Source organism: Callospermophilus lateralis, chromosome 12 (genome assembly GCF_048772815.1).
Source record: "Callospermophilus lateralis isolate mCalLat2 chromosome 12, mCalLat2.hap1, whole genome shotgun sequence".
NCBI lineage: Eukaryota > Metazoa > Chordata > Mammalia > Rodentia > Sciuridae > Callospermophilus > Callospermophilus lateralis.
In genome coordinates, this window is record NC_135316.1 from 73,916,781 (window position 1) to 73,936,543 (window position 19,763).

Below are 19,763 nucleotides of genomic sequence, written 5' to 3' on the forward strand. Positions count from 1 at the left end.
GTTACTTAAAGCTAGTAAGATTTTAGTTTCTAGAAAGAATAAAACACCTCCAAAATGCTTATATTACTCCCAGAAGAGTGAGAAGAGAAGGTAAACAAGTGATAATATTTGTAAAAATTACTTGGAAAGCATAACACTATAAAAATGAAAGGAAATACAGGATAAAAGAAACATATTTCTGGGGCTTGGGTGTGGCTTAGCGGTGGAATACTCTCTTAGCACGTGGGAGGCACTGGGTTTGGTCCTCAGCACCACATAAAAATAAAGGTATTGTGCCCACCTACAACTCAAAAATGTAAAAAAAGAAAAAAGAAACATTTCTTTTTTAGAACTTATCAGTGTAAAAATTATATATATATTTTGGGGTAAATATACATATATGACAATTCTCTTTGTTCTTAAGCACCCCCAGACATGACTTATATTACATGAGAGTCTTAAACCTAACAAAGTACATGTAAATATCTTTTTAACTATTCTTCTCTTCCCTTTTTTCTTGATTTTTTTTCCCGTTACTTTTGAGAATTTAGCTTTTCTATCTTTTATTGATTTTTTTTTTTTTATATATGCACAGTTCTGTTTGGTTTTCTCCAGGTCACTGTTTCCAAGTTGCAAAATCATGAGAGTCACCTGGAATATTTATAAAATAAGTATAATTATTGAAGATTGTAGGCATTTTAATAAGAATCTCTAGAAGAGCATGTAAATCTTATGTTTTAGTAAGTTCCCCAGGTAACTATTACCACTAGACAAGCTTGAGAAACGCAAGTGTGGGTAAAAGGTAATTGGTGCTTTTATAAGGCAAACATTAATAACAAGTCAGTCACCTGAGTTTCTTTTTATAGTAATACAGTTACTGTTGGCTTTAGTGTTTAGATAAAATAGTCAATTGTTTTCAACTTTGGCTTGCTAAGCAGTCATGTATTAATGAATCATTTCTCTGACTCATTTAGGTCCTGCTCAGGTTCCAATGATGTCCCCAAATGGTTCTGTGCCTCCTATTTATGTGCCTCCTGGATATGCCCCACAGGTATGTTTTTATGTTATTTTTCTTATTGTTTGTATATAATAGTGATGTGGTTTCTCTCTCTCTTTCTGGGGAGGGGGGTACATTGCTTGGGATTGAACCTAGGACCTCTTGCATGAGACTCTGCCCAATCCCCAATAAAGTTATTCTTTTTAACTGGTTCTCATGGGGAAAATTACAATGTAAATGCTAACCATCTTTGGTGAATCCATTTATTTAAGTACTTCAGTACATTTGTAAAGGAGAAAAAAGTATTTTGGCAGTGCTAACCATTTGGTCTTGTCTTTGGGTACAAAAGAAACTTCATTTTGGAGTTTATATCTCCCTGAGCATGTAACTAATGTTAATTATTTGAGCTGTTGGGGCACCTACACTATCATATTTTTTAATTAATCGTTTGCTTAGAAGTAAGCCAAAACAATCCTTCCAATCGTATTCATGCAGTGGCTCTCAGATACTGATAGAAATTATATGGCATATTATGATAAATAGAAGAGAATTTAAATCTGCAGTCCTAAGGGCTGAAGGGATCAGTATCACTGCCCAAATATACCTTTTCTGCTCACGTGTTAGCAAGCTCTGTCTTAAAGAAAAGTATGGGACTGGGAATGTATCCCAATGGTCAAGTGCTTGCCTAGGATGCATGAGGCCCTAGATTTAATCCCCAGCACCACAAAAAAAAAAAAAAAAAAAAAAAAAAAGACAATGGTTAAAAAAAAAGAGAATTAAGTATAGTTAAGTTATATACGCAAGCAAACTGAATTAAACTACAGATTTGCGGGGTATTCTTTTGAGTACTGAGATTCTGTATAGCCTGCATTTATCACCTTGGGTCCCTTTTGAAAAATACTCATTTTCTCTACCCAGCACTGAATTTACATTTTAGTTTTGTTCATACTCTCTCCTTTTTTCTTCCCTAATCATGGCAAAATATTGGTAAGATATTATGGTAGATTCTTGGCTTGCTTCATGAAGCACACCACTGTATGAACAACAGCAAAAATAATAGTACATGCTGGCTGGGAGAATGGAAGTAAATCTGAAATTGAAAGACAGAAAAGCTGGATCTATATCTTCAAATACTTGCTGGCTCCCAGGCCTTGGGCAGATCACCTTCCTTGAATCTCAGTGCCCTTATCATAAGATAAGATGATAACATGAGATAACATAGTTCAAAGTACAGTGGGCAAAGGAACTGAACAGACCCTTCTCAAAACAAGAAATATGAATGATCAACAATATATGAAAAAGTATTAAACGTCTCTAACAATTAGAGAAATGTAAATTAAAACTACATTAAGATTCCATCTCACTCCAGCAGAATGGAAGTTATCAAGAATACAAGTAACAAATCTTAGCAAGGACATGGGGAAAGGGGTATGCTCATACATTGCTGGTTAGACTGCAAATAGGTGCAACCCCTCCCACTCCTCAGCATGTATCCGAAAGATTTAAAATCAGCATAGGGCAGTGATACTGCCACATCAATGTTTATAGCAGCACAGTTCACAGTAGCTAAACTATGGAACTAACCTAGATGCCCAATAACAGATAATTGTGGTATATATATATACACGATGGAATATTACTTAGCCATAAAGAATAATGACATTATTACATTTGCCAGTAAATAGATGGATCTAGAGACTATCATGCTAAGTGAAATAAATCCCAAAAACCAAAGGTCAAATGTTTTCGATGATGTTGAAACTAAACCACCATAAAGTGGGAAGAAGAAGAAGAGAAGTTCAGTAGATTAGACAAAGGGAAATGAAGGGAAGTGGAGTAGGGGTAGGAATAGGAAAGACAAAGAAAAAATCTAATGTAATTTTCCTTTGTACATATATGAAATTACCTAAGTGAACCCCAGCATCATGCCTCCCCACAAGAATGGAATCCTAATTAGAATAAGACATATCCTACGCTTGTATAATTTTATCAGAATGGATTCTATTGTCATGTATAACTAATAAAAACCAATAAAATAATAATTAAAAATAAAGTACATTGTAAGGGCTGGGGTTATGGCTCAGCAGTAGAGCGCTCACGCCTCGAAGTAGAGCACTCGGGCCTCGCACATGTGAGGCACTGGGTTAAATCCTCAGCACCACATAAAAAAAAAAGTTTATAATAATAATAAAGTACATTGTAATCTTTTAGAATAGTTTCTGCTTGGTATCTCTACTTTTAATACACTGACTCCTTAATTTATTATAGTCTGCATTCTGCCTATATTACCCTTCTCCCTGCTATGTACACACATCTAAGGGACTTTTTTCCAGCTTGATTCTCTGACCTCTAAAAATCTGACATAATTGTTATGATTTTATCCCAGATTTTCTTGCATGTCTTTATTTTTTTCTATTTCTTCTCTGTTGTTCTGCCTTGAATTTTGTTGATTTATACAAAGACTGTTCTCTAGCATAAAGTTCAACATTTATTGAGTGGTGTCTTATCCCAAACTCTGTATTGGGTACTAGTGACACGAATTATTTCCATTATAGGGCAACTTGATATTCTCATCTTATAATAACTTTTCTTTTTATGTTTGCAACAAACTCTTCCTGTTCTCATTTCATTCATTCATGAACTTCTAAAAGCAGGTTTCCTTAAGCCTTTCCAGGGACCTCTCCTTTTGGAATCTCTTGGCATATAATATTTATGTATATGTATGTGTATGTGTCTTAATGAATTTTTCAGATTGTTAACTAATTCTTTTTCCTAGGAAGATTATGAATTCTTAAACACTGTCTTTATCAGTGTTCCACACAAATATATGTTGAGTGCCCTTGAATGCTTGGGATACATATGCTAAATAAAAGAGACAAAGACTCTTATTCCCTCTGAAGTTTACATTCTTGTAGGGAGAAGCAAACAAAAACTATAATCAATAGATAGATTAATATTAGGTAGGAGTGATGGGGGAAGGGGTTAGAGCTGATTACATTTTAAAATAGGATGTTAGAACAGGCCTCATTGAAAGGGGACGTTTGAACCAAGTCTTGAAGGATAAGTGGGAGTTAACCATTCATTTGTCTGAGGAAGAGGGTTTTAGAAACAGACAGTGCAGATGGCCTAAAATGAGAACATGTTTCATGCCTGGGAACAACAGTGAGTTGTCAGGACAGAATAATAGTAGGGAGTGAGGTCAGAGAGTTAACTGGACTCAGTCACGCAGGACTTTTTGTTCTGATTTTATCTTCAGTTTTAGGTACAGTGCCTGTATATTAGGAGCTCAAAACATCAAGGAAATAATCATCTAGATTGAGGTACTATATCTTTAGACAAAGAACCACTAAAATAATTTTGTCGTAGCATTTTTTTTTTTTTAATCTTTTCACTTCTTTGGGCATAAACAGTCTTTAGTTGACTTACCCACTTAATAAAGTATAGGTGTCTTAACATTTAAGGCATTACATAGTTCTGTCCTAGTTTGCTATTGCAGGTTGTTCTCTTTATTCTTTCAATCATGTATCCATTTTTGCATGACTTCCCAAGTGCTCATGTCATGTTTTTCTTTCTCCATTGTTTTGTTAAAGTTCTTATTTAGGGAATAATTCCCCTTTTTGGCCTTTTGGAATGTTATCTGTCCTTGAGGGCCTATACCAAGTTATTTGTACCACTTCTTGATTATTTACCACCTAATATGATAATTGTGTGTGTTTTAAACCCCTATAGGATTTAGGTTCCTTGAAGAGTAGCCTTTTAATTATTTTTGCATTCTTGTGGTAACTCAAAATGTAGTAGGCGTCCCATAAATAGTTGTCTAATTAATTAAAAGCAATCTTACTGGAAAGGTTATGGAGGCTAGCAGACCTACAGTTATTAACCTTTAGATCAAGATTATCTCATAAGACATTTATTACTTCCAAGCACATGGGATAATTTTTAAAAATCTACTCTTATCATTATTTAAATAATTTAAGTACCCAGTATATAAGATTATATTCTTACATTTTCACATCACTGTCAAAATAACTTCATTCCCTAATATACACAATTTCTGTTGGGAAACATTTATCATTAAAATCCAAGTTCTAGGCTGGGGGCGTGGTGGTGGACGCCTTTAATCCTAGAGGCTCAAGAGACCAAGACAGGAGGATCGTGAGTTCAGAGCCAGCTTCAGCAACCTAGCAAGGCACTAAGCAAATTAGCATGACCCTGTCTCTAAATAAAATATTAAAAAGGCCTGGGAATGTAACTTAGTGGTTAAGTATCCCTGGGTTCAATCCCTGGTAACACACACACATACATAAGTTCTAGGTATAGCTAAGTGAGCATTTAACAGATTGTCCAAAACTTAACACATAATCATAATGTTAGCAATCCAGGAGCTGCAAGTTTAATCAAGTATTAAAATTTATAGATGGCTTTAATAATATACAAGTTCTGTTCGGCTCAACAGGATCCAAGAGTACAAACTATCTAGTTTCCTTTTAGACTTTTATACACCGATCCTCCCTTTGCGTTAAGGCTAGTAACGTAAGGAAGGTCAAATTTTGCTGTGTCATCACGTTTCTAACAATTCAGTACATACTAACAATTCAGCAAATTTATGTATCTTAACAGGTTGGATCAAGCCAGCAAGAACCACAAAAATTAATATCCAGTGTTGAGACCACTTTAATCCATCACTGAGGAAATGAGAATGCTACTAAGAACATATTGTGACAGAAAAATAAAAGAGCCAAGAGATAGATCTTTTTATTTTGGGAGAGTTTTTTATGGTACTGGGGATTGAACCCAAGGGTGCTAAATCATTAAGCTATATCCCCAGCCCTTTTTATTTATTTATGTTTTTTAATTTGGAGACAAGGGTCTGATTAAATTGCTGAGACTGACCTCAAACTTGTGATCCTTCTGCCTCAGACTCCCAAGTCACTGGGAGTACAGACATGTATTGCCATACCAGGCAGATAGGTCTTAATTAAAGATCAAGATTTATCAAAAGTACTTTTAAGAGAAGCACATGAAGAAAACATGATATGTTAATCTTCAAATTTGTCATGTTTTACCAATTTCATATCCCTATTAAGTTTCTTTTTCATTTCCTATTTGAGAGTAACATTAGATAGCGAGGGTATCAGATACTAAACATTACTTTAGGAGTAATTGGTTTTTTCTCCTTTGAAATGTTCAAAGCCCATACATGCTACTTCTTACCGTTACTCTTACTTTATATTCTTATTCAGGAATTCTCTGATGTTACTTTTTTGTTGATTTTTGTATCTTATTGTTCTGATACTTTATTATTATGCTCAGTAGTAATGGGAAAATAAATTGTTCTGTTGACCTTTAGTTTTGAAGAGAAAGGGATATTATATAGTTATAGAATGAGTCTGTCACCATAAAGATTGGGCTTCTAGGAACTATTTTTCCCTTTTCCACTTGTGAACAGTAATAGCTTTTAAATGGTAAAAATAGGCTTAATTCTTTAGTTACATACATGGTTTTAGTTGTTGGATCAGAAAATAGATTATCTTCTTTTAAACATTATTATAAGAAAAAAAATTATTAAACATGCCATCCAACAAAATAGAGAGACCTAAAACTAATTTAAATGATGCAGAAAGCAAAATAAAATTGCTTACCACAGGTTTAAATTTAAAGAAATATTACTTTTGCAAACAAAGTCTAGCAAATTCATTTGGTAATAAAGAACAAATATAGCAATATACTTTTATTTTTTATTTTTATCTATTTTTATGATCCTCATTATATAGACTTGGAAAATATACAAAAATGTATATTAGGATATTTCCCTTTAGCCTTTTCTCTAATTAAAAAATTATAAGCCTTAAATATGCATGATGTTTATACTTGATGAGATCATTTTCTTATACCATTAAAGTATTTCAAAACTATAAAATTTTAGAATTAGAAGCTATAGATATTGTATCAATATCTTTATTTAATTATTTTTATTTTGTGATTAGTTAGGCTCCTTCTAATTTTTCCTTCATGATTATAAAGGTATAGTGAATATCTGCACAAATCTTAGTATACTGTTTCTTATTTCCTTAGAATAAATTTTTGGAAATGGCATTATTAATTCGAAGTATTTGGGGCGGGGAGGTACCAGGGATTGAACTCATATATATATATGTGTGTGTGTGTATATAAAATTTCTTCTTCATGATAGACATTTTCAAAGTTATACAGAAGTAGAATGAATGAGTAGTAATTATTACCTGTCTTGTACCCATGATCCAACTTAACAATTATAAACAAATTGCTAATGTTGTTTTATCCCACATATCCCCTTTTTTAAATTACTGGAATATTTTTAAACAATTTTAAATAACATCATTTTACCTATCATTAGCCCTTTTTTCCTACTTAATCAGCAACCTTGTTGTTACGGTATGTTTGATTTTTTTACAAATTGCGGGGAAGCTCTCAGAGATAACAAAAAGATAAGAAAAGATTGTATATAGCCTGTAAACCAGGATTATGCACTTTACTCATAGATAAGTTCCATAGCCATTTCTGGGGCCTGGCCCTTTTTACTTTAGGCACAATGTTAATAATCTTTATTATTGCCATTTAACAAATAAGAAAGAGAAGGTTGTGAAAGATTGACATACTACATCCGGGCAGAAATATATGCCATCTGAGCTGTCAAATGGAGAGATGAAAGAGTAGACTATAAAATGTAAACACAAAGCAAATGATGACATAGAAAGCAAATGGTGACAAGAGTGGAAGGAATTTTAATTTACTGCCAAAGTACTAATAATCCCTAAGAACATTGCATTGCAAGGCAGAATTAACATTTGATATTTTAGTGATGACATTAATGGCTTATCAAAGTTTTATAAACTACCTGAATGGGACTCCTGAAAGGCAACATCAGAAGTCCTGCTGTCTTTCTTAATGGCTTTATTAGCTACTTTTTTATGGAATGTGAGTTGTTATGGAGATGAGAGAGTACCTAACAGGAAGGGGATTGTAGATCTCATAATGTAGGGGAAAGACTTGTATCAATTTAAGGAAAGGGTTCATATTATGCCTTTGAGCTTTATTTCCTATTTTACTTTGTTAGCACCCAGTGGTAAGGTCAGTGTATTTTTTTTTCCAAAGATTTTATAAACCAACCTGATCTAAATCTATTCTCTGTCTTTCCTGGGGAAAACAGTCAAAAGGAAAAGGCAAGGGGTATGGAAAACTGGAAGGTAGGGGACTAAGGTTCAGATGAACATGAAGTAGTATAGTAAGAGCTAGAGAAAAAAGAGGTTGTACTTACTGACATCATGTATATGTGGTTGAATATCTAAAATTATTTTTTGAGTGAATAGTTAGAAATAGCTGAATTAAAAGCTTGAAGTTAGTAGTTCAGGATTCAGGGTGAGGTAATAAAACTAATTGTGGGAATTGAGGCAAGTCACAGAATCTAATAGCTTTGTGATGCTAAAAGGTGAGAGAAGACTATAATATACTATTGGAACTAAGCAAATACATATATATATTTTTTTAAAAGAGAAAGAGAATTTTTTTAATATTTATTTTTTAGTTTTCGGCGGACACAAACATCTTTGTATGTGGTACTGAGGATCGAACCCGGGCCGCACGCATGCCAGGCACACGCGCTACCGCTTGAGCCACATCCCCAGCCCAAATACATATATTTTTGATTCAAAAAATACTTTTGGAGCATCTGCCATGAGTTAGGTATTGTTTCAGATACTGAAAAGAAAACAGTAAGCAAAACAGATTTATCATGGACCTTACATTCTGGTGGGGAAGACACACAAATAATATAAAATGTCAGGTAGTAAACACAGACTCCTCTCTCTTCAGTTCTCAGTTATTTCTGCATTCAATAAAGGAAAGAAAATAGAACTTTGCCTAGTTAGAATTAGGTGGCATCTGTGATTAAGGAATCAGACCATGATATATTTTTCATTGTTTTGTTTTATTTTTTATTAATAGATTAAATTGAATTGTATTTTATCCTTTTTTTTTTCCTTTTTACAACTCATTGATTTTATTTTAATCATCATCATTAGAGTACTCTGTTGGTATGAAATTCAATGTCTACATGTTTGGCTACTTCTCAGCAGCTAAGCCTCTGAAGACTTAGCAGATATTTCTATTTAAAACTCAGGGTTTGTTAATTTTTCATATGCATATGTTTTACTCTACAACTTAAATATCTCTCAAGGAACCAATATTAACTCTTGACTCCTCATAATAATACAAGTAGGTATTATTACTATCTCCATTTTAGATGGGGAATCTGAGGCAAAGACATTTTGAATAACTTGCCCAGGGGTCACAAAGGTAGTAAATAGAGGAGCTAGTCTTAGCTGAGACTTAAGGTCTCTGGCTGAAGTTACTGGCTGCTTAGACCATTACTTGAAATGGTGAAGTCTGGCTCTTTGTGTTTGTTTTTCTCCCTCTCCTGTGCATCTAAGTTTCTGTGTGGTTGTTTTTTTTTGTTTGTTTGTTTTTGTTTTTTTTTTTTTTTGGTCGGGGGAGAGGCCAAAAATGTAACATACACATAGCATAAAATTTACCATCTTACCCATGTTTAAGTCAACAACTAAGTAGTGAATGAATATGTTGACATTGTTCTAATACTGTCACCACCATCTATCCAAAGAACCCTTCATCTTGCTGAAAAATGAAGTTGTGAACCTACCTATTAAACAATAACTCCCTATTCTCCCCTCCTTTTTACTTTTTTTTTTGGGGGGGGGGGTACCATATAAAAAATGGCCATCCCATTCCCTTTCTCTCTGTGACCTGTCTGCTTCTGCCCTTTCACCTCCATAAGTGCTCATCTGGTCATACTGGCTTCCTTCTATTCCTTGGATATAGTCAGCCCCACTTCTGCATTAGGGACTCAATAGTAACTGTTCCCTCTGCCCCAGCACTCTATATTCTATATAGTTAATTCATTTACTTCCTTCAAGTCTCTGCTTAAATTTCACTTTGCCAATAAGGCTTACTCTGATCACTCTATTTTACTCTGAAAACTGTACCTCTCTCACAATATTTGTAAAAGTACCCTTACCTGCAGTACTTTTATTCAGAAAATTTGTCACCTTATAACATGCTAAATAATTCACTTTTGGTGTGTTTGTCCTTTTTGTTGTGTTAGAATGTGTGCTACCAAATATATATCACTTCTAAGGTTTTTTTTTTTTTTTTTTAATCAATGGAGGAGGATAAGTTAGAGCTAGATTTGCAAGGATAGATAGGATTTACATGTTTATAGATTAAGGGGAAGTAAAATGAAGAGAAAAAAATGCTGTAAACAAAAGTACAAGATACAGAAAGGTATAGGTCAGCTCAACACAGGTTTTTTTAGTATGCCAGCCTGACTGCAGTTACGGGTTCAGGATTTGGTACAGAAGAAAGATATGACTAAAAAGGTAAGTTGGAACCAAGCTGAATGATTATGAACTGTAATCCTATCAGAAATGGGAAGTCTTTGAAGATTTGGGAATCACTGATAAAGGAGAAAGTGGTATTGTGACAGATACTAGGGTTTAGCTCATTCCAAATCCATTCCAAACTTCTAATGTCCTTTCCTATAGTTTCAAGACTAAAAACCTGTGAACACTTCATAGATTTCTTTCAGTAGGTTTCCAGATGTGATTCAGTTTTCATCAACTATATGCACTTGCTTAAGACTTAAATTCAGAAGCAAGTTGAATAGGGAAAAAAGGCCAGGAAATGAGACATCCATTTTACTGAAAATAAGGCATTGTGACATATATAAACAGGAATTTATTTGGTTTTCCAATCCCATGTTACAGACCATTCATGTCCCACTCCAGTAGATAAGAAAAGTTTAATATAATCTGATTAATATTAAGGTGTTTGTTTATGGCACTGGGGATTCAACCAAGGGGTGGTGCTTAACCACTGAACCACATCCCTAGCCCTTTTGTTTTTAATTTTGAGTCAGGATCTTACTAAGTTGCTAGGGCCTGGCTAAATTGCTGAGGCTAGCTTTGAACTTGCAATTCTCCTGCCTCAGCTTCCCAAGCCACTGGGGTAACAGGCATGTGCCACCACACCTGGCCCTGTAATTTAAGTTCATCTATACCCAAATAAGTTTTATTTTAATAAACTTACACCTACCAAACACTTATATTTATATGTGTGTGTATTAGCATATAAAATTTGCCATCCTTATGCACAATATAAAAGATTTGTCTTTAAATTAGCAACCTTATAATTATTTCCTGTTTTGTGAAGAAAAATATTGTTAACCGTTTATTCTGCTTTGGTAGTAACGTTTTAAGCTTAAGAGTAAGGGCCTTATTGTAGTGGAGAGGTTCCTAATTTTGAGATCAAATTTTATAGCATTTGACGCTTTCCTGTGTGTCCTTATAGCACCAGTGAGGTTCAGTGGGTAATCTGTCATTTCAAGAAAAAAATCTATTCAGTTTTATTCCTATTTAAAGGAGGGAAAAAGCATAATTTCTAAGCCTCATAACCACAGATATTTTTCTTAAAAAAAAAACTGGAGTTAATATTGGTATTTGCCTCACTTGAAATGATAAACTATTTAAATTGTCCTTGTTGCAGTCATAGAGTTTTGTACCTAAACTCTGATACACAGTTTTTCTTTAAAAATCCAGATCCAGGGTTTTTGTTGTTGTTGTTGTTGTTGTTTTCTTCTTCTTTTTCATCTTTTCACAACTCGTTTTCCTTTGACTTTTCACAATTTGTTTTCCCTCCACTCTAGGCCATAATGTGGAAAAGGAAATATATTCCTGTTAAACCACAATTATTGCATAACTAAATGCATGTAATACATGTACCTGATATTAGTGCTCATTGTTTATAATATTTGACTGTTCTCATCAGTATTTTAAGATTTATATTGAATTCTATAACAAAAATTGTTTCATGTTATTCAGTGTTAATTCATATGTACCTAATGTATTTAATAAATTTTTTCATATTGACTCTCTAAAATTTATGTTTGACTTCTAGTAGTTTAAAAATTCTTACTCTAACATTTGAAAAGAATTACTTATATTATGCTTTTAATCTAATAATTCATTTTGTAGGTTATTGAAGACAATGGTGTTCGAAGAGTTGTTGTGGTTCCTCAGGCACCAGAGTTTCACCCTGGTGGTCACACAGTCATCCACCGTTCTCCACATCCTCCTCTACCTGGTTTCATTCCTGTCCCAACCATGATGCCCCCTCCACCACGCCATATGTACTCTCCAGTGACTGGTGCTGGAGACATGGCAACACAGTATATGCCACAGTATCAGTCTTCACAAGTATATGGAGATGTAGGTAAGACATCTGAAAAATCCTTTATTGAGTTGGATAGTCTTTGCACAGATATAAGAGATGGTGATCATCATATTCATCATATTGTATAAAAGAAACAACATATAGTAATGATAACACAATTCTATTGCCCAAGCACTATATTAAGTGCATCATCCTCATGATCATTACTCTTTAAGGGAGATTAGTAAACAGAAAATCAAGATGGAAGTAACTTACATCATGCAACAGTATTTAGTGGGATCACATCAAACAAGAGGTCTTTTCTGTTGTACAGTACAGCCTCTGAGGAAATTTTCAGCCAGGCATGACGATGTCATTGATAAATCCTGAAGGCTATGATGCTATTACACAAAGTTGCTAGGTTCCTTGAGTGATTGGGGAAGAAAACAGAATGATCCATAACTTCTTCCCTCAGGGTGTTAATAAATTATTGGGAACAACAGATTACCACACACATGAGAAATAATAATTTTATTCTTTCCTGTGGCTTTAAATACCACCTATGTATACTGACGGCTCTCAAATGTATATTTTCAGCCAAAATTTCTCTGAGCCTTCCTTTTTTTTTTAATGTTTAAATTTTTTTGTTGTTGTAGATGGACAAATACCTTTATCTTATTTATCTATTTTTATGTGGTGCTGAGGATTGAACCCAGTGCCTCACATGCGCCAGGCAAGCTTTCTACCGCTGAGCCACAACCCAGCCCCAATCTTGCTGCCATCTTGATAACCCCCATTTAAATGTCTCCTATAGGACAACTGAAATGTATATGATATCATTCTCAGTTTTAGACCCCAGAACCAGCTTTCTCTCTGTGTCTTATTCATCTCAGTAGGTGGTATCACTAATAACTCAGTTGGCTAAAATTGAAGGCTGATGGTCATCTAAATTAGTATCTTTTATTTTTGGAAGATTGCCAAATTATCTACTTTTTCTCTACTGCTATTCACATCTAGTCCACCCTTAGTTCTTTCCAGGATAACTGAAACAGCAGCCTTCCACTTTGTTTTGTTTGTTTGTTTTAATGTTTCAGAACTTTTATTTGTTTATTTTTATGTGGTGTTAAGGATTGAACCCAGAGCTTCACATGTGCAAGCACTCTGCCACTGAGTTATGCCCCAGCCCTTTCCACTTAGATTTTTTGTTTTTTGTTTTTATCCCCTAATAATTCATTATGGCAATTGTAACCCATTTTTAAGTATTAACCAGATCATATCTTGTTTAAAACATTTCAACGACTTCCCATTACATTTGGAATAAAATCCCAAACCCTTCCCCTAGACCAGGGTTTCTCAAGTGTGCTACCATTGATGTTTTAGAACAGATAAGTCTTTGTTATGGGGAACAAAACTGCACACGTTTGAGTGTTTAGCAGGATCCTTAAGCTCTACCCACCAGATGCCAGTAGCACACAGCTTCAACATATTCCCGACATACCCTTTTAACATCTAAAATTATTTCCAGATCTTGCCATTTATCCCCTGTCCTGTTTGTGAACCCCATTGTCCTATGGCCCCTGACTGACTTATTCTACTTTTGCCCCCCATTTTTTAAGTTTTTCAAAACCTTCAAGCCTTTCTTGCCTCAGGCTCTCTCCACATAGTGTCCTCTCTGCCAAGAATATTCTTCCCCATTTTCTTTAGGCTTTCCTTTTCTTTTAAACTTCAGCTTTCAGAGTAATCTTCCCCAACCTTACCTTATCAGTCTTTAGCACTGAAATCTTGTTTGTTTGTTTGTTTCCCACAGAATTCACGAAACTTAATTTCTATTTCTTTTCTTTTTTATTGTGGGTTTTTTTGGTCAATTTGTACGTCTTGTCTCCCTTATTTGACTATAATCTCTGTAAGACTTGAACTGGTTGATTCATCACTGATGTTCTTGGGACTTAGCAGTGCCTGCCCCTTATGCTCAGTAAATTTATAGAAAAAGTAACCCTAAATAAAAATTCAAGTTATTCAGCACAGCCTTTAAATAGTGGATACATTGTATGCATTTTTTTTCAAGCCTATTCATTGCCAAAGTAATGCTGATTGACCCAGGAAGTCTAGATGGGGCATGAGATTCTATATTCTAACAATCTCCCAAGTTGGGCTCATGTGGTGGTCCAACAAACATACTTTTGACACCTTCCTCCCAACTCCTGAATGCTGAGGATGGAACCCAGGGCCTCATGAATGCTAAGCAAGCACTCTTCCACTGAATTGGTCCCCAGCCTAGACATATTTTACAATAGCAAGAGTTTATACTACAAGTGAGTCTCATCCTTCTGTTTGTATTGTTAATTTTGGCAGTTTGTAAATGTTTGAGAAAAATATAACTGGTTTTCATAATTATTAATATTTTGCATCGTTAAAACCCCTAACAAAACCACCCAATGGTGGAAGGCAAGATTCATATTGTGTTTTAAGTTTATAGGCCAGGAAATCTAACACAGGATCCTAATAACTTATGGCACTGGTTTCCTAGCTAGTAGCTGCTTCCATAATCCCTTTTCCATGCACATTTTGTGTGGATTCCCAAAGTGAGACCTGATGGAACATTCTTTGTAAGCCATAGGCACTGTGCTCATAAATTTATTTTCTCACTTAATCCTCAATATTCTTCAAAAAACAGAAGAGAAAACTGAGGCTCAGAAATGCTAAATAATTTTTACAAGGTTACACTAGTTACTTGAGGGTTTTAACCATCTTATGTCTGTTTGATAATAAAGTTCCTGCTCTTTCTACTGCTGTAACATATTTTTGTTTGTTTCTTGAGAAATAGATAAAATATAAAGCATTTGAATAACCACAATTTAAATGTATATACTAATTGATTACATTTTTATGTTTTATTATGTTTTTTTAAGTTATAATTCACATAATAGTTATTGTACATTTCAGTGATTTTTAGCATATTCTCTGCAGGTTGAGTATCCCATATTCAAAATGCTTAGGACCAGAAGTATTTCAGATTCTGGAGTATTTTCATATATAAAACGAGATATTTTGGGAATGGGACCCAACTCTAAACACACAATTCATTTACGTTTCATATATACCTTACATACATAATCCAAAGGTAATTTTTATACAATACTTTAATAACTTTGTACAACTAATTCCATAAAGTCAGGTGTGGAATTTTCCATTTGTGATGTCATAAGTTCCAGATTTTGGAGCACTTCAGATGTCAGATTTTTGAATTAGGGATGCTCAACCTGTATATACTACACTTACTACCACTATCTCATTCTAGAACATTTCTTTAATCCCAAAAAAGAAACCTTATACCTATTACTAGTCCCGATTTCCTCTTTTCCTCCCAAACTGTGTCTTTGTGAATTTGCCTCTTTTGCAACAAGTCACTTAAATATATGTACAATATATGTATTGCATATAAAATTTTCATTAAAATGTTCACACAGCCAGACAGGCATGGTGGTGCATACCTGGGTATAATCCAGTGATTGGGTATAATCTAGAGATTTAGGCAGGAAGATCTCAATTTCATGGCTAGCCTCAGTAACTTAGCGAGACCCTCAGCAACTTAACAAGATCCTGTCTGAAAATAAAAAGAGCTGGGATTGTAGCTCAGTGGTAGAGCACCCTGGGTTTAATTCCCAGTACCCAAAAAAAAAAAAAAATTGTCTAGGTTTTTTCACATTTTTTATATTCCTCTGTATTATCACATATGGTAGTTATTTCACCCCTTCTTACAGTTCAGTAATACTACATTAAGGGATATAGAACATTTTGTTTGTTTATTCATTAGTTGATGGACATTTGGATTATTTTCAGTTTTTGTCTATGAACAAAATTTTATATTGACTTGTTTTCACTTCTAGGTATATACCTTAGAATGGAATTTCTCTATCAGGTGTTAATTCTTTTTAGTTTATTGGGGAACAAGCACACTCAGTAATTACGCCATTAGATATCCCCACTAGCAGTATGTGAGGGTTCCAATTCTTCCACATCTTTGACAAAACTTTTATTGTCTCAAATTTTGATAGCCAACCTGTTACATGTAAAGTTTTATCTCATCGTAGTTGGGGTTGTTGTTGGTTTTTTGTTGTTGTTGTTGTTGTTGTTTTAATTTTTTTAGTCGTTGTAGATAAACTTGGTACCATTATTATTATTTTTTTTTTTTAATGTAGTGCTGAGCATTGAATCCAGTGCCTCACACATGCAAGGTGAGCACTCTACCACTGAGTTGTAACCTCAGCCCTCATCATAGTTTTGGTTTGCTTTTCTCTAATGACTGCTGATGTTGAGCATCTTTTTTGTGCTCATTGGCCATTTGTGTCTTCTGTGGAGAAAGTTTATTCATATTCTTTACCCACCCACCCTTATCTTTTTCTTTTTTGGCACTGGGAGTTGAACTCAGGGTGCTTTACCACTGAGCTTTTTTTTTTTTTTTTTTTTTTTTTTTTTTAATTTTGAGACAAGGTCTCACTAAGTTGCCCATGCTGTTCTCAAATGTGAACTCCTGCCTCAGCCTCCCAAATAATTGAGATTACAGGCATGTGCCACGACACCTGGCTCTTTACCAATTTTATTGAATTTTGCTTTACATATTCTGGTTACAAGTCATATTCTGGTTACAAGTATCTTTATCAGATACATGATTTGTAGATATTTTCTCTCATTTTATCTCTTCATTTCCCTCATGGCAGCCTTTGATACAGAAAAGTTTTTAATTTTGATAAAGTCCAATTTATTTTTTCTTGGTTTGCTTTGTGCTTTGGATTCTTATCTAAGAAACTATTGCCTATTCCAAAGTAAATCAAATGTATACCTTTGTTTCCTTCTAAGGGTTTTTTGTTGTTGTTGTTTAATATTTATTTTTTAGTTGTAGTGGGCACAGTACCTTTATTTATTTTTATGTGGGTCTGAGGATTGAACTCAGGGCCTCGCAAGAGCTAGGCAAGCTCTCTACCACTGAGCCACAACTGCAGCCTCTCGAGTCCAGCTTGTTTCTTTTTGCTAACTCTAAATCTTTTCCAGTGATGATTTCCTTTTTTAAGTCATAAAGGAATTTAGTCAGGCAATGTTTTCTTTTTACTTATGTTTGATTTTTTTTTAAGAGACGTGAAAATCAATAGCTTACAGTAGAGTAAAAGTCAACAACTGTGGACATGTAAGTCTCATTTTTCATTTGTGATACTCATAGCATGCCACCAAGCTTTTTCTATGGAGATCAGTAGTTGGGAACAATGAAAAAAAGAAATGTTTGACTTACTTCCTAATCTGTTCTCATGTCATGAACTTATTTAGGGAAAGTGATCTTAACATTTGCTTTTTATTTCTTCCTAGATGCTCACTCTACACATGGAAGATCCAACTTTAGAGATGAAAGATCTAGCAAAACGTATGAACGTTTGCAGAAAAAATTAAAGGATCGCCAAGGAACACAGAAAGATAAAATGAGCAGTCCACCATCATCACCCCAGAAATGCCCTTCTCCCATAAATGAACACAATGGACTTATAAAAGGGCAGACTGCCAGTGGTATAAACACAGGATCAGCAAAAAACAAATCAGGAAAAGTGAAAGGTTGTATACAAGTGGATACAGAACTAGAAGGTAAGGATTTAAAATACTCAGCCATTGTCACTGATACTTTTCATCATTGTTTAACCTACTAAAATTATATTCTGATTTTTCAGTCTTTTTGTCCTGGTCCAAGTAAACTAGATTTATACCCTAACATTTCTTAAATATGAGAAAGGTTTTGGAACCTAAATTGTTACTAGTCTGCTGCTTTTGATAATTTAGGAAATCTCAGTAATTTCACCTATATCATAAATTTTACTGATAGAAAGATAAGCATGCTCAGATAATGTTAATCCAGATTCCATTTCTTCTATTTCTAGATCTTTGATAAGGTTAACCTGGTTTTTATCAAAATTTTATTTCTCCAAACTTCTTTTATGTGTAAATCTCCAATAGTAACTAACTATGTCCTTAACAAGTTCTTCTACATACTCTAGTAATTCTCCATTCCTTTGAAAAGTTTTTTTTCTTTTAAAATACTATTTACTTTGGATTCTTCCCCTAGTCTGTTCACCAGATGAACTCTGAGCACTATTTTTTATATATACTAGGTTCAGTCTCTGTAAACTAAATATAAACTGGATTAACAAATAACCTATCTTCCATTATGCCTACAACATGAAGTTAGTACCCAAGACTATAATGTTAATTCTCACTACTACTTATCTTGACTTCTGTAGTTTCTATATGTATGTTCTTTGGGATTTCTTAGATACTGACTATATCTCCTTTCATTTCTAATGGTAGATCAGTTCAAATTTTAAATAGTTTCATCAGAGATGATCAAGCATACTAACCTGCCATTTCATAAATACTAATCCCACAACTTTCTCAGTTCTTGAATATGTTTATCTAAACTTATACTCCTAATTCTTAGTATGTTTGATTATCAAATAATGTAGCTAATATTTGACTAGGAGCTCAGATGCTTTCAGCTTTGAGGAAATTTTCAAAATATCAGCCATGATAACTCTTCCCATCTTCTTTTTCCTTAAAATTTTCATTCCTCACTAACAAATTTTAAATAATGCTCTAATGGCCTTTTGTGGCTTATATATTAATAACATCTACTTCAGTTTTGAGACTTTCTAATCATTCTTTTCGGCACAGATATTTCCAAAGAATTAAGCTAAACTTTCATGTTTGTCAGTGGAATCAGTAAGTTATGGTCGAGCAAATTATATTCCTATTTGGGGAAACCACAGTTATGGCATGACATGAAAAATTCTTAGTTAATAAGTTGTTCAAGATTGGCAAATGAAAACTTCCAAAGAAGAGAGTATTTTTTATACTGTGAATAGAAATATACTTTTTTTTTTGGTACCAGGTACCAGGAATTGAATTCAGGGGTACATGACCACTGAGCCACATCCCCATCCTTATTTTTTGTATTTTATTTAGAGACAGGGTCTCACTGAGTTGCTTAGCACCTTGCTTTTGCTGAGCCTGGCTTTGAACTTATGATCCTCCTGCCTCAGCCTACTGAGCTGCTGGGATTACAGGCATGTGCCCCATCCAGCAGAAATATACTTTTTATAAGAAAAGCTTATTGTTCACCTATGTATGTGTATATACATATTGTGTGTGTGTGTCTGTGTGTATAATTGTGTGCATAGATATGTGCATAAAAATATGTAGTTATAATTAATAATCATGGTTAAACTTAAAATAGAAATTGAAGTAGACAAATACTAAAGTACCACAAATTGCTCTGTATGAACTAAGGATAAAAAACTAGAAAATAAGGGGGTTGGGGGTGTAATTCAGTGGTAGAGCATTTGTCTAGCATGTGTGAGGCACTGTGTTTGATCCTCAGAACCATATAAAAATAAGTAAGTAAAATAAAGGTATTTTGTCCATTTACAATTTAAAATATTTTTTTAAAAAACTAGAAAATAAAATCTCAAATACCAACCAAGTTTTATAA

At 34.0% G+C, this 19,763-nt stretch overlaps 1 protein-coding gene across 2 annotated transcripts in view; it reads left to right on the top strand.

Annotated features, from left to right (window-relative positions):
• Fndc3a (fibronectin type III domain containing 3A) overlaps positions 1-19,763 on the top strand; it is a 159,683-nt gene that overhangs the window by 94,007 nt on the left and 45,913 nt on the right. For both annotated transcript variants that reach the window (XM_076872029.1, XM_076872030.1), the window contains 3 exons: positions 954-1,030; positions 12,061-12,298; positions 17,597-17,866. In XM_076872029.1, the coding sequence (XP_076728144.1) occupies positions 954-1,030; positions 12,061-12,298; positions 17,597-17,866 (585 nt within the window). The remainder of the gene's footprint in view (positions 1-953; positions 1,031-12,060; positions 12,299-17,596; positions 17,867-19,763) is intronic.